The 18,773-nt window shown below is 51.6% G+C and overlaps 2 protein-coding genes across 4 annotated transcripts in view; one reads left to right on the top strand and one right to left on the bottom strand.

Moving 5' to 3' along the window:
* Positions 1-12,823, top strand: part of S100PBP (S100P binding protein) — a 27,622-nt gene extending 14,799 nt beyond the window's left edge. For both annotated transcript variants that reach the window (XM_056331315.1, XM_056331314.1), the window contains one exon: positions 12,644-12,823. In XM_056331315.1, coding sequence (XP_056187290.1) covers positions 12,644-12,767 — 124 coding nt within the window. In that variant the 3' untranslated portion in view covers positions 12,768-12,823. The remainder of the gene's footprint in view (positions 1-12,643) is intronic.
* FNDC5 (fibronectin type III domain containing 5) lies at positions 791-18,773 on the bottom strand. Of its 2 annotated transcripts, none has more exons than XM_056331317.1 (6): positions 18,321-18,773; positions 8,968-9,083; positions 8,465-8,663; positions 6,922-7,014; positions 3,407-3,540; positions 791-2,589 (listed from the first exon to the last, which is right to left on the bottom strand). In XM_056331317.1, the coding sequence occupies exons 1-6, from the start codon at positions 18,397-18,399 to the stop codon at positions 2,548-2,550; spliced, it is 663 nt and encodes a 220-aa protein (XP_056187292.1). In that variant the 5' UTR covers positions 18,400-18,773; the 3' UTR covers positions 791-2,547. The 2 variants fall into 2 exon arrangements, with proteins under 2 accessions (XP_056187292.1, XP_056187293.1); XM_056331318.1 differs by lacking the exon at positions 18,321-18,773 and adding an exon at positions 13,794-13,937.

Raw genomic sequence — 18,773 nt, 5'->3', positions numbered from 1 at the left:
AAGTGTGGGCTTATTGCATCCCTTCAGAATTACTGGAAACATTTCCTTTAAGAGAATCACTTCGCTTGGAGTCCCTCTCCGATGAGTTGAGTTGCTGCCAGCCTACATTTGTTTCTTATTACTAATAGCATTATTACCTTAATTTTAAAGCCTGCGAATGCTTAACTCTGTGAAAATGCTGATGTTTTACATTTTAATTATTTTCTACCGGACAAGGAGCGAGCACATTTCTGTTAGGAAAGAAATAGTTTAAACCTGTCACTAGAGAACAACAACAGTTACTGCAAGAAAGGGGATATGGTGGGAACTCCCAGGGACAACTGTCTTTAAAAACAGAGGCACAACCCTCTACACTCCAAACCTGCCAAATTACCAGGCTGAATTTCCTCACTAGCAGGCTTCTGAGGGCTGCTTGCTTGGCTGTCTGCTCTAGGATTATGAGAGAGCATCTCCCTTATCATTTTGCACATGCTGTACCATCTGTCCTAAATCTCTCTTTATAGGGGTATGGATTCCAAATGACATTTCTTTCTTAGGAGATAACAGACCTATCTGAAGAATCTTGCTAGGTATGGCTGTAGTGCTATTTATGTTGCAAGTCTTCCCCCCGCCCCCCCCCCCTTGTCGTGCAGCCAGAGTGAACTCTGGTGAACCCAGACACTGAGAAAACATTTTATGCTGTTAGTCACTGGGAAGTCACAGAGAAAACCCCCCTGTTCTGTTGTGTGTGTTAATGAGATATTGCATAGATGAAATATTACTACATTCAGACTTACAAGGACACAGGAGATGCCTTTAATCTTTTATTGTACATTATAAAATGTTTATTGCTCTGTCTGTATCAGAGGTGTTGACCTCTCCCTCTTGGTGATGGAGGAGTATGTTCTGGCAAAGGATCCACTGAAGAGACCTTTGGGGTTGGCCTGCCTTCTGAAACCAGCACAAGGGAAGCCCTGGTTTGTTCACCAACGCATCTCAAGCAGACTTACTAGTGCCTCTCGCATCAACTCTTTTGGAAAGGCTGGTGGCAGTGGAAGAGGAGAGATGGCTGAACTCTGTTACTACCAGCCCGTTTCTTTGCAGGGACTCTTAAACCAGGCTCATCTGAGTGCAGGTTTGTTGTAACAAGATTAAAACCTTACTCAGGCCAACCTGTCCTGGTATTTGATGGAATAAGTAGGATCTTGCCTCATCCCCTAGTGCATATGGAGTGGTCATGTGGAGTAATTACATAAGTACAGCTACCCCATGGCACACTGCAAAGAGTACATTTTTCCGTGTGATGGACTTGGATCTACCAGTTTCCAGAGCACCAGCAATCCCAGGGATCCTGTCAGCCTACAAACATCAAGCACTTAATAAAAGAGAGGAGAACCCCAGCCCCTTTCCCATTCACTGCCATCCTTTTGCTGGAGGATTGCCTCCAGCAGATACCTGACATTACAACGTCACAAAAATAGTGCAGACAGGACGTGTAGGGAGAACCAGACCTTCCCACAGGAATCCTACTAAAAGAAGCAATTTAAGAACTTAAGCCCTCAGGAAAAGGTCCCTTAGGCAAGAGCCTTTCACAATAAATAGCTATTGCCACTGGAGACCTTGCATAGCAACCGGTATCATGAGTTTTTTTCTTTTTTTTTCTTTTTTTTCTTTTTCTTTTTTTGCTGACTGGCTACATTTTTATGGACCTTTTATCACACTGGTGGTGGACTCAGGCCCAGCTGAAAATAGTGTGAAGAAAATGGTTGAAATTATCCTGGAAGCTAAATAACAGCTTCTGGTGTCCCCTCATGTTGGTCTGTGCCTCAGTGTTCGGCGTGCCCCGATTACCTGAGGTGAAGAGCACCAGTGCGAGATAGGAGAGACAGCAACGGTGTCAAGAGACGTGCTGCAGCCTAACTGGAGAACAACCAGGGAAGTTCTTGCAGTAGGAATGGAAACTGGGGTATGCTTTTTTTTTTTCCTGGTTTTGTTTTAAAAACCCACCTGCAAGACGTGTTACACGACACACATCAATGGAACAAAGCAAGCCGAGAGCACACAGCAGCCAAAATCTGGTTGCTCGTCGTGTCTGTGATGAGCTTTCCTCCTTTCTTGCTTGGAGAGGAGTGACAGTGACTGATGCCTGAGCTCATGTTAATACTGTCAAGATGGAGTGACAGTGAGACAAAATAAAGATACAACAAAACCTTGTACATTTCCAAAGACAGGAAAATTGTTCCAGAAGACGGAGTGTGAGGGTGGAGAGGAGTGTGTGAGAAGTTGCTTCAGCCCAGGTGATTCGTGAGTCCGGTACAGGATCACCGGCAGCAGCTGTCTCACTGATGCTTTTCCATCTTAATTGTTTGGGTTTCAGGGTTTTTTGCAGGATTTTTCTTTCTGGCCAGATGTTTTGCAGAACATGGACAAGGAGGTGCATGCCAGCAAGTGACAATCGCCAGGTCTCTTTTCAAATTGCTCCAACAATATTTCACCTCCCTAGTCATCAAGGCTCAGAGGCAGAAAGTGAGAGTGAGGAATGGAGTCCATCTATCAGACGGCAGGCTGTCATGCTTCAATGATATTCACTGAGGGCTTGTTTTTTGGAAACTAGGAGAGAAGAGGAGACAAAGGAAGAAAGGATGTATAGGAGTTGCTAGAGAGGGGAAAAAAACCACATCAGAGATCAGTGCAGCGTGCTGGTCAGTTTTTGGTTTTGGAAAAGTTCTTGTTCCCATCGCCTCAGGATAATGAAAGACGGCCAGAGCTGAGGCTTTAGGGTTGCATGGTTCAGCACTACCTGCTTCTGAACGAGCATGAATTAGCAGACTGTTTCAAATAATAAGTAAATGTGAAGTGGTGGGGATGTGCCAGAGTGCAAATTGTGAATAGAAACACAAGAAAGTTAGGTTAATTGAAATAAGTTGGTACAAATTATAGGCTTGAGTCTGCTTACATTATGAATATGGCATACCTTTAACATCATGGGTCTTACCAGCCATGCTCCTGCTGATCAGCTCATCAGTTAATTGCAAGAGTAATACCCTCTTTACCACATGCCACCCAAGGGGGCCGCTGGGCGAGTAGGGACCCAAGCAGCTCAAGGACTGCAGCATCGCTCAGTGCATTTTTCCTCCAAAGATGTTCAGATATTCCAGAAATATGGATTGTAATCTGTTTTACTGATGGATGTGCAGGCTAATCCAGAGGTGGGAGTGAGGTGCTCGTGCTGTGATGCATCTGGGAGGCTCAGACCACTAGTGAAGCCGTGGTACTGGCACGTGTGGATGTGAAGGGATGTTTCCTTTCTGCATCCTAGCTGGAGGGAGGATGTTTAACGGAGTCTACTTTTGGGGTGATTTAGCTGAGGCCCAGCTGGAAGTTGATTGTCTGCCCTGTCCCCCACTGCGTGCCAGCAACATCTCACCTTGCTGCGAAGGAGCCCTCCGCTCTGGTGCTCGGGAGTGCTGTTCTCCGAGGCGCTCTTGACTTTCTCCTTGCTGTTATTTGGCTCATTATCTTTGATGATATCGTACTGTCTGCAAAACAGGGCGATCACCCCTAACAGGAAAAAGCATTAGTGATCACACAAAGGAGCTCAGCCCCTGGAGCCTGCAGAGATCAGAGATCCCTTGCTTGCCAGCCGGCTTTGTGCCTTCTGGTAGAGATCTCAGCGGCATTTACAATTGCTCCTAAAGATCATTTTCTAACACAGCTAGTCAGCCCTCTGGCTGTTTCCTTCTCGATGCTTAATTTAATGCTAAACTAGTTAGACAGAAGGACAGAAGATTAATTATATTCCAACTTCCCTGTCATTAAATGGGACAAGTGTTTTAAGCCTACGTTTGGATAGTGATCAACACTAACTGTGTAGTTAAATGGGATCTTTGCTTTGCAAACACAGGAGCACCTGGAATTTTTGGTTGGTGAAAATGTGTCCTCTGATCTTTTTCCTCTGGGGTGAAGAGAACGGGCTGGAGCTGGCAAATGAGAGGCAGGTACCGTACCTGCTTGTACAAGCCAGGGCCTTTTGAGCAGCAGGACAACATCTGCAAATATGCAACAGCGACGGCAGCAAAAGCTGCCAGTGGAAATTTCCTCCCACACACAGAGGCACATGAGAAAAGCAGGGGCAGCCATGACACGTAAGACGACTGCAGATGTCTTTCTCGGAAGATTTTATGTGACATTTTGACCAAATAACTTCTCTGCCTGCAGATTCCAAACATAGAGGTTAAGCAGCCCCAGGCAGATGCTGCTTCTCCCTTACTGGAAAATATTCCAGCTCCCATAATAGCAAAACATATGTAAAGCTCTCACCAGCTCATCACAAACTGCTTTATAAAGTGAGGTGTTATGGCAGCTGCCCCCAGGTGTTACTGATAAACACAGTGGTCCAAATTCTTCCTTGTGCGTGTGAACAAATGGCTGATCCTCAGAGGACAGGTTAACATCTGCCACAGTTATGCATTCTGTGATTTCTGATGGTAAAACTGACGCATAAAGAAGCAAAGTGCTGTGAACAATACCAAAAATACAGCACGAGAGCTCGGGTCTTGTCTCAGTTCAGAGCCTGGGGCACTGACTGGTTCCAGTTCACATTTGCTAAAACATCATCATTTGTTCAGGTTATGGCCAGGGCAGGTTAAGACCTAGAAAGGGATTTTTATATATTGTGACTTTGTGAAGAACCCACTAGATGTAGAGAGATTTTCCCTCCACCCACTTCCCTTTTTTAATCTAAGTCATATGTCTAGAAGGGAAACTGTGGTATTAGCGACTTCTTTTTCTGACACTGATCCGAGTTTTAGGTTATACTAACTGGGAGCTGAATCGGTTGTTCAGTTGCTTCATGTAATTATTAATGATTTTTACCGGCAGGGCATTTGAATTTGTATGCGCACGACTAAAACTTGACATAAATGCTGAAAAGCTCATAGACTAGAGATTTTGGAAACATTTTAGTTGAGGTTTTCATTTAGTTATCATCTTTAGCAATAATTACTGTCCAGTCTCTGGAAATGCAAGTAATATATGGTAAACTCAGGACTTGAGAGGGCAAAAAAATATTATAAATGGATCTGATTCTGTGTCAGCTGGATTCACAGTTGGAATCGCACTGGATTCTCACTGCAGAACTGTACAGGACAGTTAATTCCTCCATCCCCCTCTTTCGAGACAGGTCTGAGATCAGTGACTGGTTTCCTCTTCATATCTCTCCCTGGAGATATATTGCCTCAGCAGACTCTAGTATAAATGGGCTGAATCTTCTGTTGGAGTAAACTGATGCATCCCCTACCAAGTCAGGATTGTTAGTTTACAGCAGCAGAGAGGACAGACCACCACCTTTAGGGGCCACATCGTTTCAGTGGTGAGCATAACGTTAAGTTGCTGGAGCCAATAGCCACTCAGTGCTATTGTGGTTCAGTTTTCTGACCCAGGAAAATTCTGTGTGTGGGAAAGTGGTTTGACTGAGACAAGAGGCCTAAATACAGAGCGATAAAGGTTGTCTTTTACGGATCATAGATTTACCATAGTGCTAATTTCCCTTCCTGCCAATTTCCTTGGGTCACCTGAACCATCCCCCCTTGGGTAATGTGCTCTGTAAATGCGCTTTCATTAATGTTTGACGCAGCTGACTGGCAGCCAGGGGACGCTGGGGCTCTAAACAGAAATCGAACATGTGCAAACTTTACTTCCCATTAACTCATGCGTGTAATTTCCAAACTGAACAAGCTGAGAGGCTGGCTAAGGCCACTTCAGACCTTCTAAGCAGACAGAGCAGGAGTCAGAGGCATTTTCCTCTCCATGTTTACTAGCATCAAACATACGAGCAAGATCTACCCTAGGTACGTTTTGCTGTAAGCTCTGTTGAAATGTGATCCCAAACTCATGTTGGAAAACTCTTGCTTCTCTTTGGAAATCTAATTTATATATTTGTATTTATTACAGGAAGACGTAGTGAGGGATCTTCATAATGAAGTAGCACATTGATCTGATGCTCCGTTAATGTATGTGCCTACCTGTATCCATCACATCCCACAGCAAAGTGGCCCTGGGATGATTTTACTGTACTTTCCAGAGCACTGGGTGCTCGCAGCTGCAGCTGGGCCTGTGGGCTTGCTTGTAAAATCATATACTACAGGAGCCGTCTTGTAGCAGAACCTCCGCTTGGATTAAAAAGATTAGTGGCTGCAAGGTGGAAGGAGGACGAGGGGGGCATTTCAAAGGATTGCTGAAAGTTTGGCTCCAAAGCACTCTGGGGGACAACAGCTTTCAGCTAACGCTAGTCCTTCCTCCTCCCCCCGTCCCGAGCTCATGTAGACTTTTCCTTCCTTTTGGTTAATGTATTTCTGCTATTGTCCCGCCTCTTCCTACTAAATACTATTCTTTGTATTTTAATAGTAGGTGTTGAGAGGATCTGGGTTTATTGGTGTTTTGATGTTTGGGGCTATTTGTTCTTTCCATGCTTCCATTATTTTAATTGATTCTGAAGTGGGTTTTAGTGTATATGTAATAGTGAGTGTTGAGAGTGAGACTCTTCAATTGCTGTTTTGCATGAGAGTTGGAGTCATATAATAGCCAGATAATTACAGTGACCTGTATCATTTGAAGGGCTCGAGGCATCCTGTTGGGAGGCTGAGGGCATTACCATCAGTGCATTCTGGAAAAATTGAGATTACAGGATTAGCCATGGGAAATTAGGCAATTGGTTCATCAGGTCCATTACCTACTTCCTGCTGGAGCAGATCAGACCACTGATTCACCTGCTTTTGGCACTGCCCCACTTGTGATGCTGCAGAGGGAACTGAGGCGCCCTTACAGCTGAATTTACGGGAGGAAGGGTTTTTCTTTTCAGGTCTTCCATGATTACACATGCAAACCGAGCAAGCCAGCGGTCTCTAGGATATTACATGCTTTTGACAGAAAGGTTGAACTGACCTGCCCACATAAACAACACCACAACAATGATGAGAATTTCCCCTGCTCGTAGCTGTTGGTTCTTCTTCGCCATCTCCTTCATTGTCACCTCATCTGCACAAGGGGAAAGAGACATCATGAAACCGAACTACACGGCTTGGGCTGCGCTAGACACTGCTAAACAGTGCCCTTGACTCACATCATTAATGTGTCAGGGTCAAAGCTAGCAGGGAGAGAGTCCTCGCCCATCACTCATGCGAGCTGCGATCTGAGCTTGCAGGGCAGCAGCTGCTCTGCAGCAACTGCCCCCGCCAGCCTGCGGGCGCTGGGGCAAGGGAGGATCCGCAGAGGAGCTGCCATGGGGTAAGTCCACATGTCACCTTGCCCCGTGGCGGCTCGCTCTGCTCTGTCTCTGGTCTCTGTTAGTGCCGTCTGCGCCTGTCACAAAGCCTTGCATGCTTCAGCAGTTCCTCTCCCAGCGCAGGAGCGTGGAGCCTGGCCTGATATTTTTCAGTGGAGCCATGGGATTCAGAAATGAGCAGGGCCTTTTTGCAGAGCGTAATGCACCTCCTTGGCTTCAAAGCGCTAAGAAGATTACAGTTCAGGCCTCCAGGGAGGGAAGCAGTGCTCCTTTTAGTGCTTTCAGATGAACAGCAGTTCAGTATTTACAGACACCAAATCATTTTAGCAGGAAGAGTTAAGAACTCACAGCATCCGAGGAACCATGGCCAAAAGCCTTGCAACAGGCTGGGTCCTTTATAGTAATTAAGAGGCAGTAACCCTTTATATCCCAGACCCCTGTGCTCCCTAGCCCTTTTTACATCACAGATTCTTGCTGACAGAAAACCTTCAACAATCTGGTTTGGCTTAAGAGGAACAAGGGAAGGAGTTGCCAGTGAGGACGTCCCTGATTTCCTCCATGGAGATACTCAAAACTCAACTGGCCATGGTCCTGGACAGCCTGCTCTAGGTGACCCTCCTTGAGCAGGGGTTTGCATTAGGTGATCTCAAGAGGTCCCTTCACACCTCAGCTTTCTGTGATTCGACGGAAATATTTGAAATATAAGAAAAATGGGAATCTCTGGGTAATTTTTTCCCCCGCTGTCCTGGAATCTAAGCAGAGGAGGCTCAGCGAATGCCCCCCAGGTACCCTGTGAGCACAGCGGTGTTGTGCCCAGTGTCATCCAGGGGTCTAGTTCCACACGAGTTCATGGGCTTCTCAGGAATTTCCCCTGGCATTCTCCACTTGCAAGGATGCTGGACACACAGCTCCCAGTCTGGAAACCTTCTCCTTCTCACTTTGTCTATTAAACCTCATCTGAAATGGGAGAAATGAACAGCCAGGCTTTGGCAACATCTCTCTATCGCTTTGTGCACTGGTCAGCCTCGTCTGCTGTGTACACTCAGGGCATCCCGCCTGTCTGCGTGGGGCTGTGAGAGGGCACGTGGCCCTGCATGTGTTTAACCCAGCTGTTCTCGTTGCACAGGATACTGCTTTCCTCTCTGCAGAGCCCTACACTGCCTGGGCGTCCCAGGGGCCACATAGGAACTCACCCACACTTGCCTTTATTTTTAGAGGCTAGTTTCTCAGCTTCCCTGGGGGTCTTGAAGAGAACTGGCTCACTGGCAGGGCTCTGGCCTTGGATGCTGATGGACTGGACATGCACAATGTACTCAGTGTCCTCCTCTAGGTCCCAGAGGGCACAGGAGCGGGTGGTGGTGTTCACCTCCTGGATGAAGCGCAGCATCCGCACGTCCTTCTTCTGGAAGCCGAGAGAGGAGAGCACAGAGTGGTGGAGAGGCCTCCCGTGTGCACTGCTGTCATCTAAGACCACTGCCTCCTGCCCTGTCCACCACGGATGTGGAGACCATCAGACCCTTTCCTCTCTGCAGCCACCAAAACGTGAAGCACTGCTGCAAAGAGGATGGGAAGCCAAGTCCCCTCCGAGACCACAAGGGACAGGACGAGAAGAAATGGGCTTAAACTACAGCAAGAGAATTTGGAAACTGAGGGGACCTGGGGTGAAGATGAACATGACTGAAACTGGGTAACTGTAGGCACCGTACCTGTTGGGAAATGGCAAATCCAATGACAACTTCATCTTCCAGAACATCCCAAGTCACAACAGCTGAGTTGGCTTTCAGGTGTTTGACTGTGACATTTACTGGAGCCGATGGGCTGTCTGCAAGGAGGGAGAGCAGAGCCTTTACAGAGGCAAAGTCACAGCCGCAGGCAGGAGACAGAGCAAGGGCATGGAAGGGAGTGGCAAAGGACCTTGCTTAAGGTCTTTCCTATATGTGGTTCTGGATATGGGACCTAGAAATTGCAGGTATGTCTTAATTACCAGTGAGGTTCTAGGAGATTTCTGCTGATAATATGAATTGCATCAGACATGTGAAATAACGAACCCGTGGAAAGAGTTTCTTTTGACCACACAGCAGACCATTGAGTAGCTCATTCATCTCGTCCTTCCCAGCCACATACCACGTTTTCTCTGTTGTTTCCTATTACGGTCTGACAGTGACAGCTGGGAGGAAATGCAAAATCTGTCTTGGAAGGATGAAAACTGAATGCTTTGATGAGCACTCTGGAGGTTTGAAATTCAGGAGTAGTAAATGGGAGTGTTTCTTTTGCTTTTCCCAGTTAGTTTGACAGAATAATTTTTTTATACACGTTTTGCAGCTGATGGCTGTCTACTCAGATGGTCAGAGGGCATCCAGCAAGCATCCCCTTGCAGCTAACAGGACAGAACATGCTGCAACAGCACGGATGGACCATTGTAATGTGAAAAGGGCAGGCGTGAAAGCAGTAGCCCAAGGCTCTGTGTTTATTCCCAGCTCCAGAGTGCAGCTGAGTTTCCAGCTGCAGGGTGGATGTGGGGAGCTGCCAGCCTCACCAAGGAGAGCTGGGCTCCTGCACACTTACTGGGATCCTCTTCCCAAGGGAGCTGCAGAGTGCAAAGCCCTTCTTGACATCTCAAGGGGGAAGGTTTTACCTCGTAGGCTTGGCACAGTCCTTCCAGTGCGCAGCGCAGCGGGTTGAACTCCTGTTCCCTCTCCTCTGGTCAAATTTAATTCACAATCTCCAGCTTGTGCCCTGAACCCAAAGGCAGTAAATGCCAATGAGACTACTAGGACTCTAACTACCCCCAGGAGGTCAGTAGGGTGAGAATTCATTTTTTGCTGATACTCATCAAAGAATAATACCTTTATTCCTTTGTAAGCATTGCCCAACACTGCCCTGCTGGGGCTGGGGCTGAGGTCAACAGTAAAAGAAGGATGCATGTGTGCATGTCTCCAGTAACACTTGTTGGATTTATAGTCAGTCCCAGCCGCCTGAATGTGGCCGAAAATATTCTAGCTGTAGTGTCAGTGTCTCCTAACAACTGACTTCACTACTGGTGAATGTTCCCCCGGGAACAGAGAAAATAACGGGAGCATGAAACTCCCCAGCCTGAAGGTCAGTGCTGTTCTACACTTAGCAGAGCGATGACCTTATTCCTTTCTTCTCCGCCCCAAACAACGCCCAGAGCCCAGCCTGCAGAGCTCCTCTTTCCACCAGATGGGAGACCCACACCCACCAGTGAGACCCATAGGAACGGGATGTCTGGACAAGCCGTTTGGACCCAGACTGATTCTCGTGAGTCCCTCAGTGAGCAAAAAGATCGTTGAAAGGTGCACACAAGCCTGGGACTTCAGAAGGAGAAGGAGCAAGCCATCGTGGTCTCCCAGATTTCACAGCGGGAGGTGTCCTTCCACTCTGGAGTAGATCACGTTGGTATTGACCCAGAACGTTCTCATCTCCCAGGGGCTGGCCTTCGTGAAATGAGGCAGTGGTCTCCAGCCAGCTCTCAGAGAACAGAAACGTTTATCATGTCACCCTCCGCTGCAGCAGCAGGGCCGAGGACAAGCTGAGCAGGGGAGATGGATGGTCCTCCTCAGCCTGACACCAGTCCCTTCTGGACTCAGCTCCCTGCTGTGACACAAGGAAGGGACGTGGGTCTGCAGCTCCTCACCTTCCCCCGTGACTGAACCCATGTGCCAACAAGAGTAGGGTCTAATTTTAGGAAGGGGCAGTCAGCAGATGGGAATGCGTACAGGGAAGGTCTGTGAGTCATGCCTGATGAATTTGCTAGAACATACAGAGGACATGACGGAGTTGAGAGATGGGAGACAAAACAGTCTCCAGCTGCAGCCAGGCACTTCGTCCTTCTCAAAGTACAGCTGTACAGTTAAATCGCGGCATGGCTGCCTTTCCTGGATATTTTTAGGAGCTAAATATTTTCTTTCTTTTAGGAGCTACCACTGATTTACCCAGCTTAGGTTGAGGAGGCCTTTGAAAAGAGAGGAATTAACCCCACAGGAACAGAGAGCAGAGTATCAAAAAAAGGAAGCTTCAGGCTGAGAAAAGGGAACGTACAGCACGCTGCGCTTGGTGCTTGAGTCCCCTTTGAAATTTGTGACCTTGAGGGAGGCATAGCATGAAAAGTGTCTTAAAAGTTTCCTGATGACATAAGATGTGGGGGAGTTGGGAAGACCTAGCAGAGCTGGAGAAGATTGAGCAACCTCTCTGTGAAGTGGTGGGAGAGGGTGAAGGGCTGCAAGGCAGAAAGGAAGCACTCAGCAAAGCTGCAACGCGGTGCTTGAAGCCTGCAAAGCAGGACTCTCGGAGTAGGCAGGGGAGAAATCAGCTGTGTGGATGGTCGAGAGAACTCTAGAAAACCCCCTTTGTAGTAATACCTGCGAGAAAGATGGGGTAGTTGAAGTCAGCAGATAATACAGTGAAATCTGGGATAGCAGATCGGAGCGTGCTTTTCCTTCCACTACCACAGATTAGGAGTAGCTACACATGAATCGGTCGTGTCAAACCGGTATAAAAGCAATATTAAAAGAGAATTAAGCGTGGCATTTGAGAAAAATACAAAGCCAGGAAAATGAGCTTCCTGTTCCCAGAGCTGAGTAAATTATTTGGAACCAAAATTTTAAACCGCGAGGATGCTTTTCTCCCCGCTCCCAGGAGATGCACGATGAGATCATGACTTTCTAAAATCTAAACACTCTTCCAAGGTATTCCACACTGCTTTTGGCTTCCTGGGCCGGTTGCGGCTCTTTGTAGTGCCAGCCTGGCTGAGGTCAGGTGGAGAAGGTGTAATTTCTGTTTACCAGCTGGCTGCAGGGGGTCAGCGTCTCTTGCAGGGCCTTGAGGTGCCAAATCCAAGTGTTTGCTTCCTTCTAGAGTCATATGTGACTCCTGGAAGCTTTGCCTGTGGTGGCCAGAGGAGCTGCTGATGTTCTGGGAGCGGGCACAGAGGGTGGGATGGTCCCAGGGGCTGTTCCTTCCCTGCTGAGGGCAAGATAGCAGGGAGCCTGCTGTGCATCAAACCTTTCTCGTGCGTGTTTTCTCCAGAGATGCTGAGGGCGGCACATCCCCTGTCTGGTCTGTAAGGGACCCATATGGTGCAAGATTTCTGGTTTAGCGTTTTAGCTTCATCCCAGCGCAGAGGCTGCGATGCCTGCCAGAGCAAATCACACATTGCAAACCGGCAGAGGATCTGTTTGGCCAAATTGGAATCGGAGCCGTGTGCTTGGATGAAAAGATGCTCTCGTTTTCACGTCAGCGGAAATTGCAGACCCTTCTTTAAGGGGAAGCCCTGATTAATTCAGATGAAATCACACTTTTTAGACGTGAATGGCTGCTTCAGACCTGATCATGCTCAAACCGTGTCTTGTTTCCTTCCCACAGGGACCCTTCATCAGATGAGTCTCAGCCCTGCATCACTCCTACCCACTCTGGGCCCTTTTGGCAAGAGCAGGTCAGAACCGCCTCTGCACAGCAAGGAGGCATGTGCGATGAAGATTACCCTTAATCCCCTCTTTATGCTGAGAACTCCTTCTAGTGTCTCATTAAATGCTTTGCTCATTATCAATGGACTTTTTGAGAGAGAGAAAAAAAACCCCACCCCATACTTTACAGCTTTGGACTGATTCCTACCCGGCTTTTCATTATCGAGACAGCAGCTGCCAGGACAAGGAAGAGGAAAGTACTCGCCTGCCCTGGTTGGAACTAGATGATCTTAAAGGTCCCTTCCAACCCAAACCAGTCTATGATTCTGTGACTTCACCGCTGGAGCTGTAGTGTGGGATGGGATGGGATGGGATGGGATGGGATGGGATGGGATGGGATGGGATGCAGAGGAAGAAAGAGAGGGTAAAGGTTTGTCTCCATCCCACTGCTGCTGTCACCTGTGAAGGTGGGGCTGCTGATCGAGGGTGGTGGGGTGAACAAGAGGGGTGTCTTGTCTGGCACCTCTAGGACCAGGGAGGTACCTAGGCCACAAAGACATCACCGGGAGATGCTCAGAGCTCCTGGCGTCTCTGATGGTCCCTCTCCTTACTGTCGTTGCGAGGAAGCCACTCTCAATTTGCACCTTCTGCCACAAGGTTTTATGGTAGGGCTGGAGGTGAGAGCCAGCTTGCTACCTTTAGCCACACAAGCTGCTGGGGAATCATTGCTTAGAGGAAAAGGAAGAATTTGTGCAAACACCACACCCTTTGTCACCCCTGCCAGCCGAGTCCTGTGGTCAGGCTAGAGGTTTGAAATTAGAGCACGTTCCTGGATTTACCTGCCCAGCCAAGGGGCCCAGCTGAGCCCCAAAACTATTCCTTCTGAATTCAACTGTCCTGGAAACTCCAGCCTGGAGTGAAATACAGTTGCTTCCTACATGGCTGAGGCTACGCTGTAGACACAGCCTTTTCCAATCCAGTTAGCGCCTCTCCCACAAGCAGCTCCTTCCCTGCCGTGAAAGGCTCAGCTGCCTCAGAGCCCCTGGGTCATGGTCCAGCGAGCAGAATGCCTGCTGAGGCTTTGAAGCTGCTCCTTCAGTGCTACCCACCTGCAAGCTGCATGCCCTTTCCTGCGGGCAGCAGTGAATGTCAGCCTTAAATACCAGCAGTTCTTTATTCCTGCGCTCCAACCTTCCCTGTGGGTGCGGGAGATGGAAGGAGACGACCTGCACGGGGAAGGAGGACCTTAAGGTCCTGTGTGCTGCCTGCTCCCTGGGCCTGGGTACAAAAAGACTCGTTTTCACTGCCTTTCTGAGCCTTTCTTTGCTCACCCAGCATGGCTCCCTTCAGGGGCTATAATTGCTTGTCAGTTTATGGGGTACGTAGGAAGGGCTGGCACGCCGTTCAGCTTCCCCAGGGTTTTAACGAAGGCAGCCTGCAGGGGAGTGGGAGGGAGAAGAGCCCACCGCTGCCGTCCCATTCCTGGCCGCATGGGAAGGGGGGCTATTTGCTAAGCTCTGACAATTTCAAAGAGCAGAAAGACCAACTGGTGGTTCTTCAGCCTGAGAAAGAGGCAATTATTTCCTGCTGACCGCCCACTCCCCTGTACGAGCGGGTTATTAATAGGCGAGCCCCCTCCTACCCACCCCTCAGCCTTATTGCCAGTTCCCCAGAGAGTGGGTGCCTGAATGTGCGGGTGGAAATGCTGTCAGGGAGGATGGAGCCTTTTCAGGGAGCACAGAGATGCTCACTGTGTCCAGCCCAGCCATCAGGAATTCCTAGGGCAGAAGGAAGGGGTATTTCTAATTTGGAGAATGTCCCGTCCTGCCACATGCCGGGCTCTCTGAGTCGCGAAGCCAGGCAGGATTCGCTCGGATCTCACCCGTGCCATGACTTGGGTTTTAACGTGCCAGCCCAGAGCAGAGTCATTGCCCTGGCACGTTTTATCCAGGACCTGAATGTCCGGGGAGGATGGGGTACCACGGTCTTTTCTAGCTCTTCTCAGCCCACACCTATGTAATATTAGAGAAAGAAGAGAAAAACCTGTCCGAGGCAGAGAGGGTGAGCAAGCCCTGGAGTTTCCCAGCCAGCCGCTGGATGCTGGTACCCAGACCTCTCCCGGGAGTTTGCTGCCTGGTCCTGACCCAGCTCTGCTCCTGTATCCAATGCTTTGATTTTTACTGCACACATAAAGATTTGCATGCTTCGCTGCTCAATAGATTTCTGCTTTTAACTGAATTATACTTAACTCAGGCCTTAATTTGGTCTCTGGGTACTATATAAACCAGGAGGGGATTATTTAACAATAAATGCCAAAAGGATGAGGCCATATTCAGTACCAGCACACGTGTGCCATTCCATGAAGGCTGCTTTGGGATCCTGTGGTGGTGTGTGTGGTTGATGTGTGCGAGCATGTCCCTCTCTGGGAGGGATCTCTGTTTTCCACATGTATGTTCCCGGAGGGAGACAGCGCTTGGAAGAGGATGGCACAACCTTGGCTGCTTTGCACAGCAACATCCCTGCTGAGAGGCTGACACGGAGGTTGGAAACCTCCATATTTCAATTAAATCTTTCCTACACTGAATGCAGAAATCAATAAAGTGCTTACGCCATCCATCAGCTGGCCAGGAATCTCCATGGCCTCCGTGAGAGGGGAAGGGGCCGGAGCGGGTCAGTTTGCTGTGCCCAAATAGCTGTCAGCCGAACGCTGCTTTCTCGTGCGTGCCAAGCCTATCGCTCGCTTCTGGGTTTGATCCTGCCGGGCCATGGGGGAGCTCAGCTCCCCTGGCTCAGAGGAGGAGGTGAGGATGCCCAGCGAGGTACAGGTCAGGGAACGGCATCCGCACTCCAGTTGTCACCCTGGCTTCACTCTCCTTCCCCCCTGCGGCTGGTGGGGCTGCCTGGGGAGGAGGTGGGGATGGAGACACCCCTCAGCAGAGGAAGAGGAGCCTGGTTTGCAGGGTGGCTCAGGGTGTGAGGACATGCTTTAAACCTAAGCAGTGACCAGAATTCAGCTGGGTAGTTTTGGCCCCTTTTTGGGCAGCAGAGCCCCTGTTAAGAGGTCCCTTGGGTTGCAGGCCGGTCCAGGTCCTGTGCAGGCTGGATGGGGCCCTGGGCTGGGCTCAAGGGTGAAGTTTTCCCCTCCATCTCACAAAAATAAACCTGACGTGAGTTGCTCTGCAGGCGGGCACCTTGCAGGGATGTCGTTTGCCCTAGCAAGTTGCAGGGGCCGTGGCCTGTTTTGGGGTCGTTCATCACCGTTGTGCAGCATCGCCTTGCAGCAGCCCTGTGCCGCCGAGCCTGGCACAGCTCACCTCCCTCTTCATTAGCTCTGTCTAATGAGGAGGGGGGCTGCTGGCAGCTCGGACCGTGCAGGCTGAGCAGGGTGGGCCAGCTGGCTTCCCGAGCAAGTGCTGGGGCAAAATTAGATTGTATTTCTGATGTGCCACCCGCCCTGGATGTTTTCTTGGGACCCTCTCGAGCAGGCAGCAGTAGGAGTGAGTCAGAGGGCTTCACCCCCACGGCGCTGATGGGATGCTGGGGGCTATCAGAGAGTGTTAGTGTGAAGGTTATTTCTCAGCTACCCTGTCCTCCCAGTCCTGCTTCCACTTCTCGCTCACCTTGGCATCACCTTGCCACAAAATGGTCCTGACTGGCCATCCCCCCCTCTTTCAGAGCAGGGCCTGTGCTCGGTGCTGCTCGGTCCCCAACCCTCACCGCTGCATTGGCAGGGGGGAGCCTGCACCGGTCCTCTCCGGGGGGCAGCAGCTCTAACCTTTCACAACAGGCATCCCACTTGCATGAGCTCTGGGTCTGAAGGGGAAGGATCACCGAGCCTCCATCTCTGCCTGACCCTGCTGGGGACAATTTCCTCTCCACGGGCTTTGCCAATGCTTCTTGGCTTGCACGCCTTGGTGGCCTCGTGGCCACATCCTCAGGGAGGGCTGCAGACACAGAGCTGGTGGTGATGCTGCCGCTACCTCTGCGTGACCTTGGGAAAATCACTCCGTACCCTCATCCCTCTTTTCCGTCTCTGATAAACAGGCACAGCACAAGTTCGCTGCCTCGCCGGGGGTGCGGGGAGAGCACGTCCCAACCCTTGGCAAAGGAGACCACAGAAAGAGGAGGTGGTGGGGGTGCGTGGCACAGCACCAAGGTCACACAGCTTCTTGAGAGCCCAGGACCGAGCCTCCTGCCTCCCCACCGCCCGCTGTAGCTGCGAGACACGGCAGCTCCCCGTGTTTACAGAGCTGCCCGGCTCGTGATGTGGCACGGACACCTTACGGCACACAAACGCTGCCTGTAAGACGGGAGCAGAAGGCGGTTATGGGCAGGGACACAACTCCATGTTTACTCTCAGTTGCTGGCTGAGGTGATTCAAGGATAAGGAAGAGCAGGGGAAGTGGCCTAGTTTACAGAAAATTGGGAGGGCTGTGACAACTGCAGGCGCCTCCATTGTGCCGCGGTGTTTTCCCCCATTGCTCCCTCCTTTTTGGGAATGTTGCATTAATCTCCCCGGGTCTGTCAGTTGGGAAACGGCAACTTCAGAGTGCTGATGTCTGGCCAAGGATGCGTCTGTCAGAGCCGAAGGCATTCGGGGGGTTGCTGCAGCCCCGGCGCAGACAGGATAAGGGCGAATGTAACTCCAGCAACTCCAGGGGCTGGCTCCGGCGCAGGAATTTCCACTCCCCGGAGCTCTGCATCCCTAATAGTCACCCCCAGCCTCCTGGAATGCAAGATATTCTGGCAATCAGCGTTTTGCAAATCAAAGCAGCTGTTCCACCAACATCTTGCAGCCAGTGAGGGAGACGGCCCTCCAGCTGACCGCACAGAGCCAGGGTGGGTGTCTGGCTTGGGCTGGGAAGCCCCCACCAGCACCTGCCCAGAGTGGCACACACACACGGGGTGCCTGGGTGAAGGCTCAGCCCGGCTGATGCAGGGGAGAAGGGTGGACCTGAGCACGTCCCGGTCATTCCAGAATTAGAGCTCGCTCGTGGGGACCTTCACCTTCCCGAAAGATCCCCCACTTTGGAGGACGTGCTCAGCTGGAGGGAGCCCGGTTTGACGTGGCCAGGCTGTGCTGAGCCCCCGGAGAGCGCACCCCTCTGGGGCAGCCGTGCTCCCCCAGCAGCTCGCGGGGGTCCCCGGCCAGCCTGGGGTGAGCGGGAGCCGGGGAAGGGGATTGCCAAGGCCGCCGTGCCGTGGCGTTGGCAGAGCCCATCTGCTGTTGCCTCCAGCGCTGCTTGGGGGCACGAGAGCCTTTGCCTCGCCGTGCCCGGCCCTGGGCAGGGGTCTCCACTGGCTCTCCCCCAGCCCCTATTTTCACCCCACACCGTTGCGAGCCGCCCTCCCCGGGGATGGCCGGCTGCAAGCGCCCACGCTGGGACACCGAGGGGGCGAGACCCCGCTGCTTCCCGGCACCGCTGCTCCGGGGCTGCGTGTCCGGAATCTCCCACCTCTTCCAAACCCAGTTACCGGCACAGTCCCGGCCGGCGGTGCCCCCAGACCCCGTCCCCTCGGCACGGCTCCAGGCAGCGCCCACGCTTCACCCTCCGCTCCCACCCGTGCGCACCGGGGGGACCCCTCCGCCGCCCCACCCCCCCCGGGCAGCCCTCCCGGGGCCCGGCGGCCCTTACCTGCCGCCACCGGGCGCAGACCGGCGTAGCTGAAGCAGAGCAGGAGCGCGGCGCCGGTGCAGCCCAGGAAGGGCTCCATCCCCCGCGGCCGCCGCGCCGCGCCGGGCCGAGCCGCTCCGGGCCGGGCCGAGCCGGGCCCCGCCGGCGGCGCGTCCTGCGGGCGCGGCGGCGCCTTTCAGCACCGCGGAGAGCGCCGGGCCCGGTACCGCCGCGGCCGCCCGGTACCGCCTGGTAGCGCCCCGGGGCCGCCCGGTGCGGCTGGGCTGGGCACGGCTCGGCTGGGCTCAGCACCGCCCGGCAGCGCCCGGCACGGCTCGGTTCGGTACGGAACGGAACGGGCTGGGCTCGGCCGGGAGGCGGGGGCGGGCGCGGCCCCGCCGAGCCCCGGCTCCGCCCGCTGCAGCGCCGGGCAGCCCCGCTCCGGTCCCTCCCCCGGCCCCGGGGGCGGCGGGA

Source organism: Falco biarmicus, chromosome 3 (genome assembly GCF_023638135.1).
Source record: "Falco biarmicus isolate bFalBia1 chromosome 3, bFalBia1.pri, whole genome shotgun sequence".
Classification (NCBI taxonomy): Eukaryota; Metazoa; Chordata; class Aves; order Falconiformes; family Falconidae; genus Falco; species Falco biarmicus.
The sequence above is the reverse complement of the archived record's forward strand: the minus strand, read 5'-3'. Positions and strand labels throughout refer to the sequence as shown.